Source organism: Botryllus schlosseri, chromosome 2, assembly GCF_051294905.1.
Source record: "Botryllus schlosseri isolate E-star chromosome 2, Bs_hap1, whole genome shotgun sequence".
Lineage (NCBI taxonomy): Eukaryota > Metazoa > Chordata > Ascidiacea > Stolidobranchia > Styelidae > Botryllus > Botryllus schlosseri.
In genome coordinates this window covers 6033130-6051418 of record NC_137237.1, presented here as the reverse complement: position 1 = coordinate 6051418, position 18289 = coordinate 6033130, and the positions used below count along the sequence as shown (strand labels likewise).

Here is an 18289-nt window from a genome sequence, read left to right as displayed (position 1 = left end):
ACTAACTAAAACAATCGTGTAAGTTCAGTAACATTTACAACACTCTGAACTATCATTTAGTCGGTCAATTCACGAATGGATTCCAGTAACTGCTTTTCGTTAATGATGATGCTAAAATGATATCTGACATGTGTTAGTTCCCCCCGTAGGCTCCTCCTCGCCATCTGATCCGCGCAGGCGGTGTCGAAGTGGGCCCTGCTCCAAGTAGGGTTGCATTTAAAACAAACGATGTTTTAAAACACTTTGCTTAAAACATGTTTTAAACAGTGTTTTAAACAAAGGCCTTATTTAAAAAAATTACGTTTTTTTAAGTTGTAAAATTATGCCATAAGTGTGCAAATACTTTCCAAAAAACATGTTGTATGAGCCTATGGACAATTACCACCCGATATAGCTGACGTATATCGACATGGGATGGTTGGAACCCTCAAAATAGTCGGTTCAACATTTTTAGTACAGATATTTCGCCAAAGGAGCTATATTTACCCTATATTTTCAATTGTCAATGTCAATCCACTATTACGTCACAATTTAATATTCGTGACGTCATGGCTCGAAAAAACCAAAAAAACAATAAAAAACATGTTTTTAATTAGGGCATTGTTTTAAACATGTTTATTTTAAATTGATTTTTGTTTTAAATGCAACCCTAGCTAGTATAGCTACAAGTCGGCAGCTATGGAATCATAACAAAGAATATCGGCCTATGATATCAAATGATCGTGACCATCATGAACACCACACACAACAACATCTGTAGGCTGCACTATGGCATCATAGCCAGAGATACTCAGTAACAGAGCATGTTTACTCTTAAATATGTTTTACCTATACTTGTAGCCAGTGGCGGCTCGTCCTATAGGGCAACTGGGGCATTGCCCCACCTAAAATTCTGTTCAATAACAATTTAACCATTTATAGACGCACAGCAATCAGTATATACCGAGATCACAGCGAAACCCGCATTATTCTTGTGCTTTCGCTAACAAATGCCCATACATAGCGAAGTCTCTGCGAAAATCGAATTCTCTTCTGTGTTTTCGCTTTGTGAATGCCTAGCCGGGGCTTGCCCCGGTAGCGCTCATAACAAGCTTTCACTATCTATTCTCTCAAAGCCGCGCACAATAAAGAAACGGTGATTTACTCTCTCTTATTCGTAAAATGGCCGAGCAAGTGGGGCAACTATGCCTGTCGCCCTTAAGGTGTGATGTAACAATCGTATCTATATCTGAACTCGGTTACCATGATATGCGTTGAGTCGACCTTTGCTGGTATATGTCGATTTTGACGGTGTTTCGCACCATGATAATTCTTGAAACTTGGTATGATATGTCGTGAAGGTGGTATTTAGCACTGCTCCAAGTTTCAGGCTTGCTACTTAAAGATAAGGGTAGTAATTTCGTTTCCGAAGTTCAGTGTGTGCTGATCTATCATGTACATTGTACAGCAAACAGATTTTACTCAAAAGCCGGCATTGGTCTCCATTGATTTTGACGTTCCATACCGAGATCGGTCATGACATTTGGCACAGTAAGTCTTAATGTTAGTATCGACCGCTGTAACAAGTTTTAAGTTTGTCACTGAACTATGTGGGTGGTAATTTCGTTTCCAAAGTCGAGTGAGAGCTGACTCTTCATTTATCGCTAACAGATTTACGCAAAAGCCGTTATTGGTCTCTATTGATTTTAACGATGTTCCATACCTAGATCTGTCATGAGCTTTTGCACGGTATGTCTTGATTTTAGTATCGAACGCGGTGCCAAGTCTTAAAGTTGACGCTCAATGATTGAGGCAGTTATTTCGTTTTCGAGGTCGAGTATGGTAGAGATGCGCGCTGATCTGATACTTAGCCTACCCACATCATTGCGGATCTCACGCAAAAGCCGGTGTCTGTCTGTGCTAATCTAGTCTGCGTTCCATAACGAGATCGGTGATGATATTTCCAATGGTATATCTCGATGATCGCATGAAACAGCAAACTAAGTTTCTCGGTTTGCATTCAAATATTCACATAATTTTATGTTCGCCAATGTGCATTTCACTGTGAAATTGTGGCCTTCAAACCATTTGCTTACAATCCCCTGTCAAATGCGATAGCTATTTCATTTTCGATGTCGGCTAACAGCTGATCATTCGATCAGCCTATTCCTCGATCTATTTTACTCAAAGTTCGGTGTTCGTCTGTTTGTATTGATTTTGACAGTGTACCATGCCGGAATGGGTTATGAGATTGCGAATGCTACTTCTCGATGATTTCATGTAACAGTATGCTAAGTTTACGGCTTTCATTCATGTCTTTATTGATTAATATATTTTCCAACGGCTATTTCGCAGCAGACTTATAGACAGTAAGCCGTATGTGTTGCGTCACAATCTCCAGTTTCAAGGCCAAAATGTACTATGTTGTTCCGAGACCGAAGTTCCGAGGCTGCTGTCCTTAGTTCTTCAAAGACCATTCAAATTGATGTTCTGGATTCAATATGACAGGCCCAATCTATGAGATAACAATTGCGTATGTGTCCGAAGTCGTTGACCTTTGCAGTTAGGCTTACGCAATCTCTCGAGTTCTAGTCATTGGAATTAGTCTGGTCAAGTCAAGTGCGAACATGAATCGTATTGAATCTTTGCTCCGTACGTAGGCTAGTTTACGCAGTTGCCTTTAGAGCGAAAATTAAAGGTCTAGAAATTGTCCAGTCCATTGATCCAATCGTACGCCGGGTACCTCCGCTTTGGTTGCCTATCACCTGTTCGTAACTCGTAACCACCAGCTCAGTGGTCGTAACACACCAGGATCGTGTACGAAACACTTTCGGACGGCCTATCGATTTGCGTATTCTCTAACTCTACTATGAAATCATAACGCATGCTACTAAGGATGACCTGATAATTGATTCGTGGCATAGGGACGATTCTTAGTTCACGTACATTATGTAAAATAATCCTTTGATTAAAAAAAAATGAATAAAACATTTGTTACCACACTTCAAGTCACGGCTCACCGGCAAACCTCTCGCGGCACCTACGTTAAAATCACTGTTGTCGGGAAATTCATGTGACCATCATATTAAAGTTACTTTTTAACGTTGGAAAACGCCATTGTGACGTCATGTTGATAAAAGTCGCTCGCAGCCCTTGCCCCACCGCCCGATATTGTCACGAGCCGCCACTGCTTGTAGCCTACTACTTGAATCAAGTGTTTATGTTTGTAGACCACTTGCATTTCTTCTTACCGGTTTTAGGTTGGATTATAGTTCCTCCTTACACTTTGGATTTTGTAAGGTATAGCAAGAAGGTTGGGGATATGTTTGCGCCACTTATATTGGTGAAAATCTTATGACAGCTTAGCGAAGCAGGCCCTGGAACTGAATAGATTTCCAAACATCTCACCTATTCGTATTGTCTGTGGTGATTTTGCTTTTGTCGTGAAGATATAGGAATAGGAATACGAATGAATAGGACGTTGTACATTTCCTTGATGTATAGGCTACTCATGATATAGCCTACATATACACGATCTCTGCATATACATACCATGGGTGTATGATTTGCATATGCCGCTGGTGCGGATATATATGCTTGTGATGTTTTTAAGTCTAGGTTACCTCTCCGTGCAATCCCGATAATGCTGAGCGACAAGCGTAAAAGCCATGGATACCGGTGTTACTAATCTGGTCTTTGGTCTGATCCGGACGGGGATAGAACCCACGACGTATACCGATACCCTGAAATTTCTAAAGGGGCCACCACCACCAACTTCTACATGTATTTGAGTTGAAAATCACGGCCTCAAATCTGCTACAGTAGAACACTGACAACTTTGACCATATCTGATCATAACACAAAACCAAACTATTCCAAAGTTACTTGTCACGTATATTCTTTATATACAAATACGCTAAATAGCTTATAATTTCATCTTCTTTCTCGTGTTTCCTGGTTAAGAATCCTTAAATTGTACGTGGCATAGAAACATGAAGTTGAGTATAGTGTTTGAGTGCCAAGGCCCTCGACAGATTGATTGCGGAATCAAGACCCGGTCCAGTCATACCAAAGGAACGTATTAGTGTACTTCAGTTCGTTTCAAACGTTGAAAGTCATAATTACAATGTATGGTAATCCATGCAGACCCCGATATTATCTGTCCGTACCATATCCTGGATAAATAGTGGGAGTCAAACTTGGAGCTACGATTATTCGTCGCAGAGATTTCGTGACGTAGCGAAAATATATGATGTCAAAGTGTTTATGATCTAAAAGTTACGTGTGCCCCCTTTACTTTCGACCCCTGGATATCCCATGTGCATCGGCGATCGTGTGATCTGATTATGCGACATGCGTGTCCTATACAGGCACTATTCGTATAGTGCGCGCAATGAATATGTGCCATATATCAACGCATGTTGTTGTTTAGTATTGGACATCTATGGTCATTTTACACCACACCGGTATTGATTATTATGATCTGTCGATTTGTATCACGGCCTACTTTCGTTTTGGGCCTTTTGTAAAACATCGCTTAAGCTGATTAGATGGCATGGAGGAGCCGAGATTAACCTCCAATACTCGGGAAAGGGATTCTGGAGTCGACCTCGGTCGTATATGGTTCGCTTGTATTTTTATTGCCAGCAACATACATGTGAATGAAACATGCTAAACCCAGGTGTGCCGTGATCTGGTTTTCGTTGACGGAAGCATCGTTGATATCAATGCGGCTGACGATATAGGCCCGTTTAATTAAGCAAGTGCGACATCATCTGTGACACAAGTGCGTCGCTCGCTTCCTCCCTTTCGTTGCCTGCGTCTGAACGCAAGATTAATAGTAGGCTACTTACACAAAATGCAGCGCAACAACAAAACGGTGTGAAATTACCCATAGATATGATGGCTTCAAAATCGTTGATGGCGTCGTCTGCTGCAGCATCGTTCATGATGCTGGCGAACTCTGTCCTCAAACTCCCGATGGTTTGGTCATAGGCAGCTTGGTCCTGAAGTAAAAATTAAAACTTGTGAGTTTTTTTTAGTTCCGATGCGCCCATATGGCCGTGTTTATGAAAATAGCTTTATTTCATGAGACAGACTCTAAGGATGAAAACTGAAATGATTTTTAATTTATAAGATGTCGTGAGATGTAGCAAATTGCCAACCTTTTCTTTTAAATCGTGCATGTAATGCAACAAATCTTCGTCGAGCATGGCCGCAGTGGCGAGTATCTCCCTGTATGTAGACAAGTTCGCAATTATAAAGTTTCCCTCAATTCGGTACACGGTAAGGTGGTGTGTTGGACGGGTAGTGTTCGATCACTGATGAACTCTTTATTCAAACATTTCTGTCTTACCACAGTCTTATGAGCTGATCAGAACGTATGCACTACGTTACGAAAAGTAGGATTACACCAGACTTATATAAGACTGTAAATTGAGTCCGAGGGATTTGGTTATGAGGAGATTTCGTGAAATGGTATATATATTATTTTTACATTAGCTGACAAATATCGCAGTGATTTGCATTTCCCTCTTTAATATCGGTGGCATAATTTATAGAATTGAGCCAACACTCGCTTCTTCGAGACACATATTCGTAATATATTTATCGATACTTTCGCTATTTCAATTTAATTCGTTGAGCACGAATTCTTCACGACATCACCGTTATGTGACCATAAGAATTGAATGTCGAGCAACGTCACAACTGATCGAAAGTGTTATATGATTCCATAAGATCCATAAATTCACAATGGAGGGGCAATATGGCTCATTAAACGAATCAGATCTTCGACCCCTACTCAACATCATTGACTTTCAATCTGTGAGTTGTCACTCACAAAGACATAGAAATACAGGCTATTATGTGAGTCGTACATCTCTTATGTTCTGTAACGTGAGAGGAATAATTGCGTGAACATACTCACGGATGTTTTACGACGAATTTTCCAGCACCTGTAGCGGCTTTTTTAGCAAAGTCTACAAAATGACTCCAGCTGCATGCCCCTTCCCTAATACAAACCGCTACCACTGCAATAACGATGATCGAACGAAGAGACATTTCGTTAAAAGTTTATTATTCAATCTACTGTGCTATCAACCAATGCAATATGCATCTTCTTTAAACACCAAGATTAGGCTATATATATGACCTTCGCCAGTAATTGTTATTGCTGATGTTCAGTACAAGCTATGTGATCCAACGGCTGCTCTATCAAGCGGGAATAGCGCGAACAATGGAATAAAAGATCCAGTTTCCATGAATCATGATCGATATTTCGTAGAAATGCAGCTATGAACTGATTACGCTCAACAACGTACTGTGCCAAAGCGTGAATAGAGATACTTATTTCCTATACGCTACCTCACTGGGCACCAGCAATGGTTTCTATCTCCAACATCTTGTCCTCTCCTCAACTGGTTACCTGTGGTATAGCCCAAGGCCTAGTGCCTGAGCCGGTCCTCTTTATATAATGATATTCTTGAATCTTCCTCATTGAATACCACACTGTTCGCTGGTCCGCCTATTTCCAACTCTTAAAATGTGAAATGCTATACCCGCTATACTCGAACGTGTCCTGGAAGAGCCACAGTCAGTCGCAAGAAACAAAATTATCACGAAACTGTGGCCTGTTCTACTGCCAGTCTGCGTCGTTATTCTGATATTCTTGAAATCATTCTTCCAATCTAAGTTACAATATGTCATCACGGTTTAGGGAGGCTGCCAGCAGTGTTAGCGCACTGAAGCCATTGCAAAAACTACAACATCAGGTCCTCCGTATCATAGTCAGGGCCCCGAAGGGACCAGGGTGTGTTTCCAGAAACTCACTGCTCAAAAGATTCTGTGTCCTAAACATGAAAGATACGCGGATACTAGAAATTGCCAATTTTTTGTATCAGTTCCATTGACGCCACTGCTCCGAAAACTTCAATGACTTCTTTACCTCGGTATCAAAATTGCATAAGTACGACACACGCGCGTCCAACTATCATATGGCAGACAAAAAAGATCATCGCTCCATCAAATATGCCGGGTCTGATTTTCGTAACACTATCTCGCCGGCTATCTGATAATTATCGAGCATGTCCATTGTCCACATACAAGTCGAAATACAATTTCTACTGAATCAATACTAGTTATCCCTTTAGTTTACCGGGTCACGACATGACATATCGATCTCGCCTTCCAACACATGCCATATTTTTGTCACCTGTCCTTTTATATCGTCTTCTTTTACTTATCATTCAGTGTGCATGCCTCCTTTTTACATCGCATTGGCCCGGTTGGTTTCTGATTTCGACGACTACTCCAAGTCGATCCGACACCTTCCTATCGTTTATTGTATCACAGTCTTGTGGAATATTGAAATGATGAAATTGTTAGCAATGAATTGAAATGAATTGAATTGACATTCATCTCTAATCATGCCTTCGCAGTTACCTTTTATATGGGGAATTTACACACAACTTTATGACATGTATAGATCATATATATGATGTCATGCTCCTAGCGAAAAAATGTGTATGCACACTTGCACAGTGCACACCCATGTACCACTCGTAATATAAGGGTGTGAAGATACATCCGTGGTACACGACACCAGAACTTACCTCTGACTCACACCACGGTATAAATCAAACACAACATTTTAATCCAAATGATAATCACGTAGGGGTGTAGGATTTATAACTGCAATATAATTCTGAGGTACGTTCTGGTTTCGTGTGCCATTGGTGTTTATTCACACTCGCATATTGGGGTGATACACAGGTGGAAATACATACTCTTTTCGCTAAGAGTGCACAGTGAATGTTTGGGAGCGACGAATGATATATTTCGTGAGATGCGAAATGTTATTAACAGGGCGATTTTTTTTTGTCATGTCAAAAAAGTCAAAATTGTAGTGTTAGGTCAGAAATGTCAAAATTGTTACCAAAGTAAAAATTCTTTGCAACCTGCATGTCGTTTGTATCGTCGACTGTGCACTGTCGGTGAGCTTGTCATTTGATATTTTACAGCTTGTATTCTACTTTATAGGCCTACCGTTGTAGACCCATTGTCTGCTCATTGTGAATCATAAACATTCAAATGAAACAAATAGGTTGACATGGTATTATTCAACGTACCGCAATATCTTAACTGAAGCAAGACTGCGTGGGCATTGCATGGTTCTTATATCAAGAAGCGCATGATGAAATATTGTAATATAGACACCATTGTAATAATGAAGCAACACAATTTGTCCCCAGCAGTGTACGCAGCCAACAACTGCTGCTCTAGAACGTAGTTTCTCCATTTCTTACAAGCTACTTAGTAAGGACATACACTTTCTACCCAAGAATGTAGGATAGTATCGTACGTTGTACTACAACAAATACTAATTTTTTCTACCATAATCAATCAATCAATTTTTATTAATATTTTCATTAGTTCAAAACATCACAAGACTGCGATACAATGAAAATATAGGAAGTTGTCGGAACAACTAGGAGTAGCCTTTAAGATCAGACACCCACCTTAGCCTTGGCGAAGTAAAGAAGAGGCATGCACAATTGCACATTGCACACTGAATGAAAAGTAATGCAGAGAATATAAGACGCAAGCGACAAAATGAGGTGGCATGTGGCGGAGGGCGAGGGCGATGCTAGGTCGTTGTCCGGTAATCCTGACGGCTGGCTAATAATACGTGATGTAATTACAGGAATTCTTCATAGGGCCAGATTTCGTTAAAATGAAGTTTTTTCATGTAAAAATTCGTCAGTTTTTGAGTCACAATATTTTTTTTGGGCCAAACTACTTCGAAAGGACTGAACCAGAAATGAAGATAAGTAGTACAATTCTAACATTATATGGGAAAACTCCTAATTTGCATACGTTAGGTCAACATTTGGTCAATATTAAGTTTTTTGAGGTAAAAAATGTCAAAATTTAAATTTTTTAGGTCAAAATATTCCGTTTTTTAGGTAAAAAAAATCGCCCTAGCTATTAGCAATTATGTTGTCTCTGGTTCACTGTGACTTAGTGAACGAAAATACTATCACAATGAACGAATCAAAACTATGGAGGGGCTAAAACGCCTCAGGATACCACAATCTCGCGTCGCGACCTTCTCAAAATACGCTTACAGTTTGGGCAGTTCGACGGAATAAAAGTTGACAACCAATGCTTCAGCACTTCGAAATAAGCCTATCAAACCATCGGCCAATTGACATCGATTAACTGGAAGAGGCCAATGGTTCACTGCAATTAGGCAAACTTTGATTTTTCGGAGTACATTGATCCGTAACAAGGCCTTTTCTTAGTAACTGGACGCCTGATATACCAGAATCAGCATTCATTACAAATTGTCGTATAAATATTTAGAGGCGATCGTGTCATATCTTTGGTTGTATCACTGGTTGAATGGTTTTTTTCCGTTTCTCTGAAAGCGACAATTGCATAATTGTCTGTTCACAGTATAGGCTATCTGATTGCAATATGTTCAATACATAACCTCTGCAAAATAAGACAATGCACAGCATCAATTCTACGACTGGAACATCTGGTAGCTAAAGAGGAAACAGTTCACACAGTCCATATAAGCAAAACGCGTTTATACCACCGGACCAACCTTTATCATGCATTCTTAATTTACAGTTAATACCAGAAGATTGCGAAATGCAGCTGCGTTTAGTTACATTTGTCATTCTCATCGTTGTTATTACGCGTCCAGCGCATTCGAATTGGAAGAAAAAACTTAAAAATGGTGCGAAAAGCGTTGCCAAGAAGGGAATGGCTGTAGCAGGAGGGGCGATGAAAATAGCAGCACCGTGAGTATGAGTATAGTTGCATAGGCTACACTTAGATCTGGGTGGCCAGTCTGCGGCCGAAGCAGGCAATGTGCGGCCGTCGACGCGTAATTCAATTAGTATGCGAGGGCCGCCGTTTGGGCGATTCCAACATTTTTCCACTGTATCGACAATCATGATGAGAGGCCCAGAAAGAACATTATCAAATTGACTATTAGTAATTGGCCCACTCGAGGATGCATTGACATTTATAACCTGCGCTGAGTTTTTTTCAAACAATCCCTCCATCTACTCTACCAATGAATCTGATCACACTGGCTGAAAACGGATAAATTGGAAACTATTGCTAATAGACGAAATTCATTCATGAATCTGAAAATAATTTTGCGCTTCGCGCGACCATTGATCGCTCACGATTTCGGCCCGTATAGTCAGCTGATACGAAAAATTAGATTAGTCCGGAGTTTCCCGAAAATCAACATGGACAGTTAACATGTCTATTTGGCTTCCAGTTAGTTCATTAGGAATATGCCCTGTAATGCGGTCGTATAGGCGACATTAATTATCGAAATGCGGCAAAAAGGTTTACCCCCCCTGACTTAGATAAGTTGTGTTGACCCACAGAAATAATAGACAAACCTAACAATAATGGTCAGAAGCGTGGCTATACCATACAGTGCTCATCAGTGTTTATATATGTAAATTGATAGCGTAAAAGTAAATCTACACTTCGGCCGAGTAAGATCTGCCGAACTAAATGTAATGATTTCTATTATCGAAAAATATTGGATTGCTTTGTGCTTCGCTATAACCAGGCAAGATAACGCTTATTTCAGTATGCTGGTTCCACCGATGCCACTGCCTGGTGGACCAATGCCCCCAATGCCGCCAGTTCCACCAGTTCCACCAGTGCCGCCAATGCCAATGACACAGAGACTTCCGTAAGTATACTAGTACTCTTTGTCCGCACTAAAAATACTAGATTGCTATGTGCCTCTTCTCTATTACAAGGTTTGTTTGTTTTGGGGTATCCATGCTGTTTGTCGACAACTACGGTCATTTACACAAGGCCGATATGTCTCTTAATTTTCCGTAACTGCCGACTTATAGCACGGCCCACCTCTAGGTTTTTGTAAGACACCGCTGACGCAGATGAGGTGGCGAGGAGGAGCCTAGGTAAACCTCCAACACTTAGGTATCGGAGTTCGGAAGTCGACCTCGGTCGGACTCGATCCCGCACCCATTGGTGTTGCAGCCGCGGATTATACCACTGCGCTATCTCGCCACTAGTTATTACAAAGTAGACTGATATTTGTTTCAGAATGATGCCCCCACCGATGCCATTTCCTGGTGGACCAGTACCGCCAATGCCACCAATGCCAATAATACAGAGAGCTCCGTAAGTATATTAGACATACTTGTACTATGTAGTTTCTTATTCGTCGTTATTCTAAAGCAGTATTAGTTCTACAATTTGATCCCATATCCTTTCATTTTAGATCATGCTACGGAGATACGGGATACGCAGAAGAGAAGGACGAAAAACGTGACAGCGACTGGGCCGTAGCACGTGACGACTATAATGAATGAACAATGAACATGTCTTTGTCAGACTGGTTTGACCTGCTTATGAATGGTGCATATATCGTACAGATCCGTAATGTAGATTGGGGTGCTGCTCAGAATAATCATACATTTATTTGTGATTTTTGATCTTACATGCTATCTGCCGTGTTCGGTTCTGCGAATACTCAGTATATTTTTTTCTAATCGAAATTCAAATATACGGCATTCTGAATACATTTTCCACAATCCGGTCTAGCCTAGACTATTAAGGCGTAAGCTTATTGCCTATATTCTCTTCTCCAAGTCCTCATCGTTGATTTAATGCAGGGGTCACCAACACGTGGCCCGCGAGGTCATATTTTGCGGCCCGCGACTTGATTTGAGATTTCGGAAAAAAGCTACGAAAAACATTTTGAAATGCTGAAATTGAATACAGTTTCAACATATGTTGTTGTTGTTTCAAAATAAGCTATTCTCATGTGCCAAACATCACTTATTCGTATCTATAGCTTTAGCTTTGGCGATGGCAACAGCATTCCATCGAGGGAGAATAATCAGCGGATATGAATGTGCCTGGTATATAGCCTTGACGTGCGATGGCTCAAACACTGCCAAGACCGAGACGCTTAGAAAACGGCATAGGGCAGTGGTTCTAAAACTGGGGGAGCGGCCCTCTTGTGGGGGAATGAAAGCAACTGAAGGGGGCGCGGAGCTGCAGTCAACTGAAAAGATTTTTCGCGGTCCGCGAAATTCACATCACATTCAAATTTTGTTGATAGTCCGGAATTCATATTATACAATTCTTTCATCAACAGTCATAACTTTCCATGTCATCAAACTATCTGTTGGGATTGCTATAGCATTCTGGTTGCATTTTGTGATATGACGATAAGGGGGGAGCAAAATTTTTCAAGGGGGCGTGTTCAAAAAAGTGGCTTAGGGCTTCCCTGCAACATCAAGCTTAACGTGGAAATGGTCTTTCAGCTATAACGTATACCCCTCGCCCCAATATCGATTCTTTAGTCGCTGAAGAGTGTTTCCAGGTATTGTGCACAGCTCATAGTACAAAATAAAATGATATTGATGATAATGATTTTTTGTTGTATTTGTATTCGTTTAGTAAAATATTACTTCTTTTGTAGTCATTATTTCCGTTGTCTATTTTAGGTAGTACGGCGTTGTACTGACGTAGAGTTTTAAAACGTGGTTGCCTAGTTTATATCGATATTAAATTCATGCGGCCCGCGGTCGCTACGAAATTTGAAAATTGGCCCGCAACTCGTTCTGAATTGGCGACCCCTGGTTTTATGTCATAATATTATGTCATTTGATTGTTCCAGGTCATACATTCAGCTTTTACTTCAGGATTGTGGCATTATGTGGCCTGAGTCATCGCTAGGTATCGTGAACATAAATATTACTTTACGGAAATGTATGGTTAGAATTAGCAAGATGACGTCACAGGCAGAGGTATTCAGTAACGAAGTACTTCTACTTTTTCGAAGTAATCAAGTAGTTTTCCTCTACTTCTGGTACTTACTCAAGTAGATAGATTTTCGCTACTTCTGCTTCGTTATATTTTGTGATCTACTTATTACTTTTCGCTATTTTCAGTTTGTCAAGTGGAAGTAGTGTAACCCTCCAATTAGAAAGAGAATCTGGGGAATTCTCGGGCTGTTTTCACAGACTTCTATAACTTTCAGTTTTAAGAAAATTTCAGTCGAACACAGAATTTACGTCGCGCCTCACGCAAACTAGATATGGAGTTACAACAGTGGCGGCTCGTGACAATATCGGGCGGTGGGGCAAGGGCTGCGAGCGACTTTTATCAACATGACGTCACAATGGCGTTTTCCAACGTTAAAAAGTAACTTTAATATGATGGTCACATGAATTTCCCGACAACAGTGATTTTAACGTAGGTGCCGCGAGAGGTTTGCCGGTGAGCCGTGACTTGAAGTGTGGTAACAAATGTTTTATTCATTTTTTTTTAATCAAAGGATTATTTTACATAATGTACGTGAACTAAGAATCGTCCCTATGCCACGAATCAATTATCAGGTCATCCTTAGTAGCATGCGTTATGATTTCATAGTAGAGTTAGAGAATACGCAAATCGATAGGCCGTCCGAAAGTGTTTCGTACACGATCCTGGTGTGTTACGACCACTGAGCTGGTGGTTACGAGTTACGAACAGGTGATAGGCAACCAAAGCGGAGGTACCCGGCGTACGATTGGATCAATGGACTGGACAATTTCTAGACCTTTAATTTTCGCTCTAAAGGCAACTGCGTAAACTAGCCTACGTACGGAGCAAAGATTCAATACGATTCATGTTCGCACTTGACTTGACCAGACTAATTCCAATGACTAGAACTCGAGAGATTGCGTAAGCCTAACTGCAAAGGTCAACGACTTCGGACACATACGCAATTGTTATCTCATAGATTGGGCCTGTCATATTGAATCCAGAACATCAATTTGAATGGTCTTTGAAGAACTAAGGACAGCAGCCTCGGAACTTCGGTCTCGGAACAACATAGTACATTTTGGCCTTGAAACTGGAGATTGTGACGCAACACATACGGCTTACTGTCTATAAGTCTGCTGCGAAATAGCCGTTGGAAAATATATTAATCAATAAAGACATGAATGAAAGCCGTAAACTTAGCATACTGTTACATGAAATCATCGAGAAGTAGCATTCGCAATCTCATAACCCATTCCGGCATGGTACACTGTCAAAATCAATACAAACAGACGAACACCGAACTTTGAGTAAAATAGATCGAGGAATAGGCTGATCGAATGATCAGCTGTTAGCCGACATCGAAAATGAAATAGCTATCGCATTTGACAGGGGATTGTAAGCAAATGGTTTGAAGGCCACAATTTCACAGTGAAATGCACATTGGCGAACATAAAATTATGTGAATATTTGAATGCAAACCGAGAAACTTAGTTTGCTGTTTCATGCGATCATCGAGATATACCATTGGAAATATCATCACCGATCTCGTTATGGAACGCAGACTAGATTAGCACAGACAGACACCGGCTTTTGCGTGAGATCCGCAATGATGTGGGTAGGCTAAGTATCAGATCAGCGCGCATCTCTACCATACTCGACCTCGAAAACGAAATAACTGCCTCAATCATTGAGCGTCAACTTTAAGACTTGGCACCGCGTTCGATACTAAAATCAAGACATACCGTGCAAAAGCTCATGACAGATCTAGGTATGGAACATCGTTAAAATCAATAGAGACCAATAACGGCTTTTGCGTAAATCTGTTAGCGATAAATGAAGAGTCAGCTCTCACTCGACTTTGGAAACGAAATTACCACCCACATAGTTCAGTGACAAACTTAAAACTTGTTACAGCGGTCGATACTAACATTAAGACTTACTGTGCCAAATGTCATGACCGATCTCGGTATGGAACGTCAAAATCAATGGAGACCAATGCCGGCTTTTGAGTAAAATCTGTTTGCTGTACAATGTACATGATAGATCAGCACACACTGAACTTCGGAAACGAAATTACTACCCTTATCTTTAAGTAGCAAGCCTGAAACTTGGAGCAGTGCTAAATACCACCTTCACGACATATCATACCAAGTTTCAAGAATTATCATGGTGCGAAACACCGTCAAAATCGACATATACCAGCAAAGGTCGACTCAACGCATATCATGGTAACCGAGTTCAGATATAGATACGATTGTTACATCACACCTTAAGGGCGACAGGCATAGTTGCCCCACTTGCTCGGCCATTTTACGAATAAGAGAGAGTAAATCACCGTTTCTTTATTGTGCGCGGCTTTGAGAGAATAGATAGTGAAAGCTTGTTATGAGCGCTACCGGGGCAAGCCCCGGCTAGGCATTCACAAAGCGAAAACACAGAAGAGAATTCGATTTTCGCAGAGACTTCGCTATGTATGGGCATTTGTTAGCGAAAGCACAAGAATAATGCGGGTTTCGCTGTGATCTCGGTATATACTGATTGCTGTGCGTCTATAAATGGTTAAATTGTTATTGAACAGAATTTTAGGTGGGGCAATGCCCCAGTTGCCCTATAGGACGAGCCGCCACTGAGTTACAAATATGTTTTCACGAGAGTGACTATTATTTAGGTAGCAGGTTGTGTGGCCCCTTTCGCACCGCATCGTCGCCCTTATGACATAATTCCTCACAGTAAATACGGGGCATCATAACGTTTGAAACTACCGTTTCGCAATCTAGAATTTACCTTTCATAGGCCTACTTTATTCTAACAGCCCATGGCGTGTCATAATATGGAAAAGTGGGCTCTGACTTTTTTAGCGTTAGCCCTGATTTAGCAGACCACCGTTAAAATGGTCTCGACAAAAGACATGAAATATATTTTCCGCTTTTCTGGAGAACATGCATGTTGAAGTGCAAAAGCAAGTGTAGTAATGCCTTTAATTTTCGGAAATCAAGTTACACAATATAGCATTTTACGATCCACCATATTTTTTTTATTAACGTTTATACTAACCGCGCAAATGTTTACACCGAATGTGATGCAACTTCTCCGTATTGCTCTTCGACTAAACTGAGCCTTATAATATAGGTGAGGATGCGATACCATGATATTTTCTAAAACGGGCTGTTCGAGTAAACAGAGGATTAGTATCGCATTTCCACATCAATATACTGTCATTTTCATCGCATGATGTGTAGGCTACAAATGGTTATGCTGTCGAAAATTAGATACCTCCTGGTATGAATGAATATGAATCAAGCTCTAGAACTTTCGCAGAGCTCAATTTGCAGCTTTTGACAATCCAAGCGAACGAATGACGATCGTTTTCACAAACTGACTTGAGTAGATTTAAAGTCAGTCAATTCTACTTCTACTTCAAGTAGTTTTAAGTTGTTTATGGAAGAAGTACTTCTACTCTTACTTCAGTAGATGTTTTCTTCGCTACTTCTACTTGAGTAGCTTTCTTGACTACTTTGACCACCTCTGGTCACAGGTTCGTGTTCACAGCATTCACGTACGCGTTCACATAGAACCTTTCCAAAAGGTTTGGTTTAAGTCGAATCCGAACCTTTTGGCAGGAGTACGCAAAATTCCTACTAATAAGCTATCTCTGTGACGTGCCTACATCTCAATGCGAGTAATCTTTGTCCTTTGTGTCTGTTTCCTAGGTCACAAATATGTTGAAAACAAGGTGAAATTATAGAATGTTTACATTCTATAGTGAAATGATGGGTACAGGCAGAACAGTGGAAAGAAAGTTGAACTATCCACAGAAAAATGATCTGCAGTAAAAAAATAACAAAGGGATTGCAAAACAATAAATGGATAAATAAACCAGATGGAAATGTAAGTAAAACCATAGCCTTTATAAAGGCTATGGTAAAACCATAGTGTCCTATATGGTGTCGACACAAGCAAATCGCACGGTTCAATGAAATTGTATCACGTCACAGTTTCCATTTGGCTACAGGCAATTTGACGGTGATTTTTGACCGACTTGCCGAGCATTAAATTTGATGAATGGGTATCAATCGAAAGCTGACGCTGTACTGCTTGCGAAAATATAAATTTTATTCCACCCATGGCCCTGGAACCCCCACAATCAGCCCCAAATTATTCATTGTCGAGTAGATTGGCAGTGTGACGCAACAATGATGTCTGGCGCAACGAGAGACTAGCTCAAGAGCAAGGATGCGGCCGAGCGGCGAGAGTGGGATCAGCTGACGTCGCGGCAATAGCAATGTGCAGCCGCGCCACAGAGAAACGCTGCGCTGTTGATACATTTTCTATGCGTTTCGGTACAAGCGAGCACACACCAGCCTTCCTTGACTTGTAAGGTTAGAACTGGGTCCACGGAATGTATTAGGGCCCTACCAATTTTCGCGCAATATCCTTCAGCTGATAGAGATATGTAGGCTACGTCTAAGTAGTCTACATTTGATATGTCAGATTATTATGATATCGATTGCCTTAGCCCGCTTGTTGCGTAGGACTGCAGAGATGCGTGGCGCTGTTGATACTTTTTCTATGCGCTTCGCTAAAAGCGAGCACACACCAGCCTCTCCTTGACTTGTAAGGGTAGAACTGGGTCCACAGAATGTATTTGGTCCCTACCAATTTTCGCGCAATCCTTCAGCTGTTAGAGATATTTCTAGTAAGAAAATATACTTTCAAGTAATAAGATTCACTCAAGACAGCAAATTTAGATAATGTAAAAATATCATATTGTAGTAATACAACTACAGTGTTGAGTTTTCACTCTAGTCCCCATAAGCACCACGTCGGTGACCTTGCCATATTCCGAGAAGGCGAAAAAGTGCAAACTCTGTTGGGCCGAATGGACAATGGACATTCAGTTATTCACAGATGCAAAAAAAAAACTGCAAATCCGTTTTACGTAAGTTACATTAGGAATATATATACAGGCTACAGAATGAAAATAATTCAAATATCTGTGATACCACTGTATTACTTTTGACGCAAAAGGTCCCCGCGGCATTCAAAAAAACTGTTTGGTGATTGAAAAATGCTAAACCAAATTCCAACGTCAACGTTTATAGTGATATCAGATATATTCCAGTGAAAAACAGAGGTATGAATTTGATGGTAACATTTTGGAATCATTTGGCAGGTATGGCCCGCAAGCTTTCTAGTAACGGATTGAATCCGGACAGCGATACCAGTTTAATTCGACACTCCTGCTGTTAAACTTTATTCAACAATCAACATTTTACCTGCTGCATTCGCGGACCAAGTCCTACCCATACGGATCAAATAAAAGCTTAATTGTAATGTATGCTCAATTGCTCATGCTCAATGCTCCTTGCTCACACTTGACCATAAAAGCGACTATAGAAAGTATCGACACCCGCCATCAACAGCGCGACGTGTCTCTGGAGCCCTACGCAACAAGCGGGCTAAGGCAATCGATATCATAATA

General features: G+C 40.8%; 2 protein-coding genes across 2 annotated transcripts; one reads left to right on the top strand and one right to left on the bottom strand.

Annotated features, from left to right (window-relative positions):
* Window positions 1–4598: 4598 nt before the first annotated feature.
* LOC145459395 (uncharacterized) lies at window positions 4599–6359 on the bottom strand. The gene is made up of 4 exons (XM_080338054.1): window positions 5909–6359; window positions 5145–5214; window positions 4871–4985; window positions 4599–4801 (listed from the first exon to the last, which is right to left on the bottom strand). Exons 1-4 carry the CDS (start codon window positions 6040–6042, stop codon window positions 4731–4733), a joined length of 390 nt encoding a protein of 129 aa, XP_080194180.1. The 5' UTR covers window positions 6043–6359; the 3' UTR covers window positions 4599–4730.
* Window positions 6360–9260: 2901 nt separating this feature from the next.
* Window positions 9261–13102, top strand: LOC145433170 (uncharacterized). Its single transcript, XM_080310125.1, has 4 exons — window positions 9261–9791; window positions 10607–10711; window positions 11092–11169; window positions 11270–13102. The coding sequence occupies exons 1-4, from the start codon at window positions 9640–9642 to the stop codon at window positions 11358–11360; spliced, it is 426 nt and encodes a 141-aa protein (XP_080166251.1). The 5' UTR covers window positions 9261–9639; the 3' UTR covers window positions 11361–13102.
* Window positions 13103–18289: the final 5187 nt, after the last annotated feature.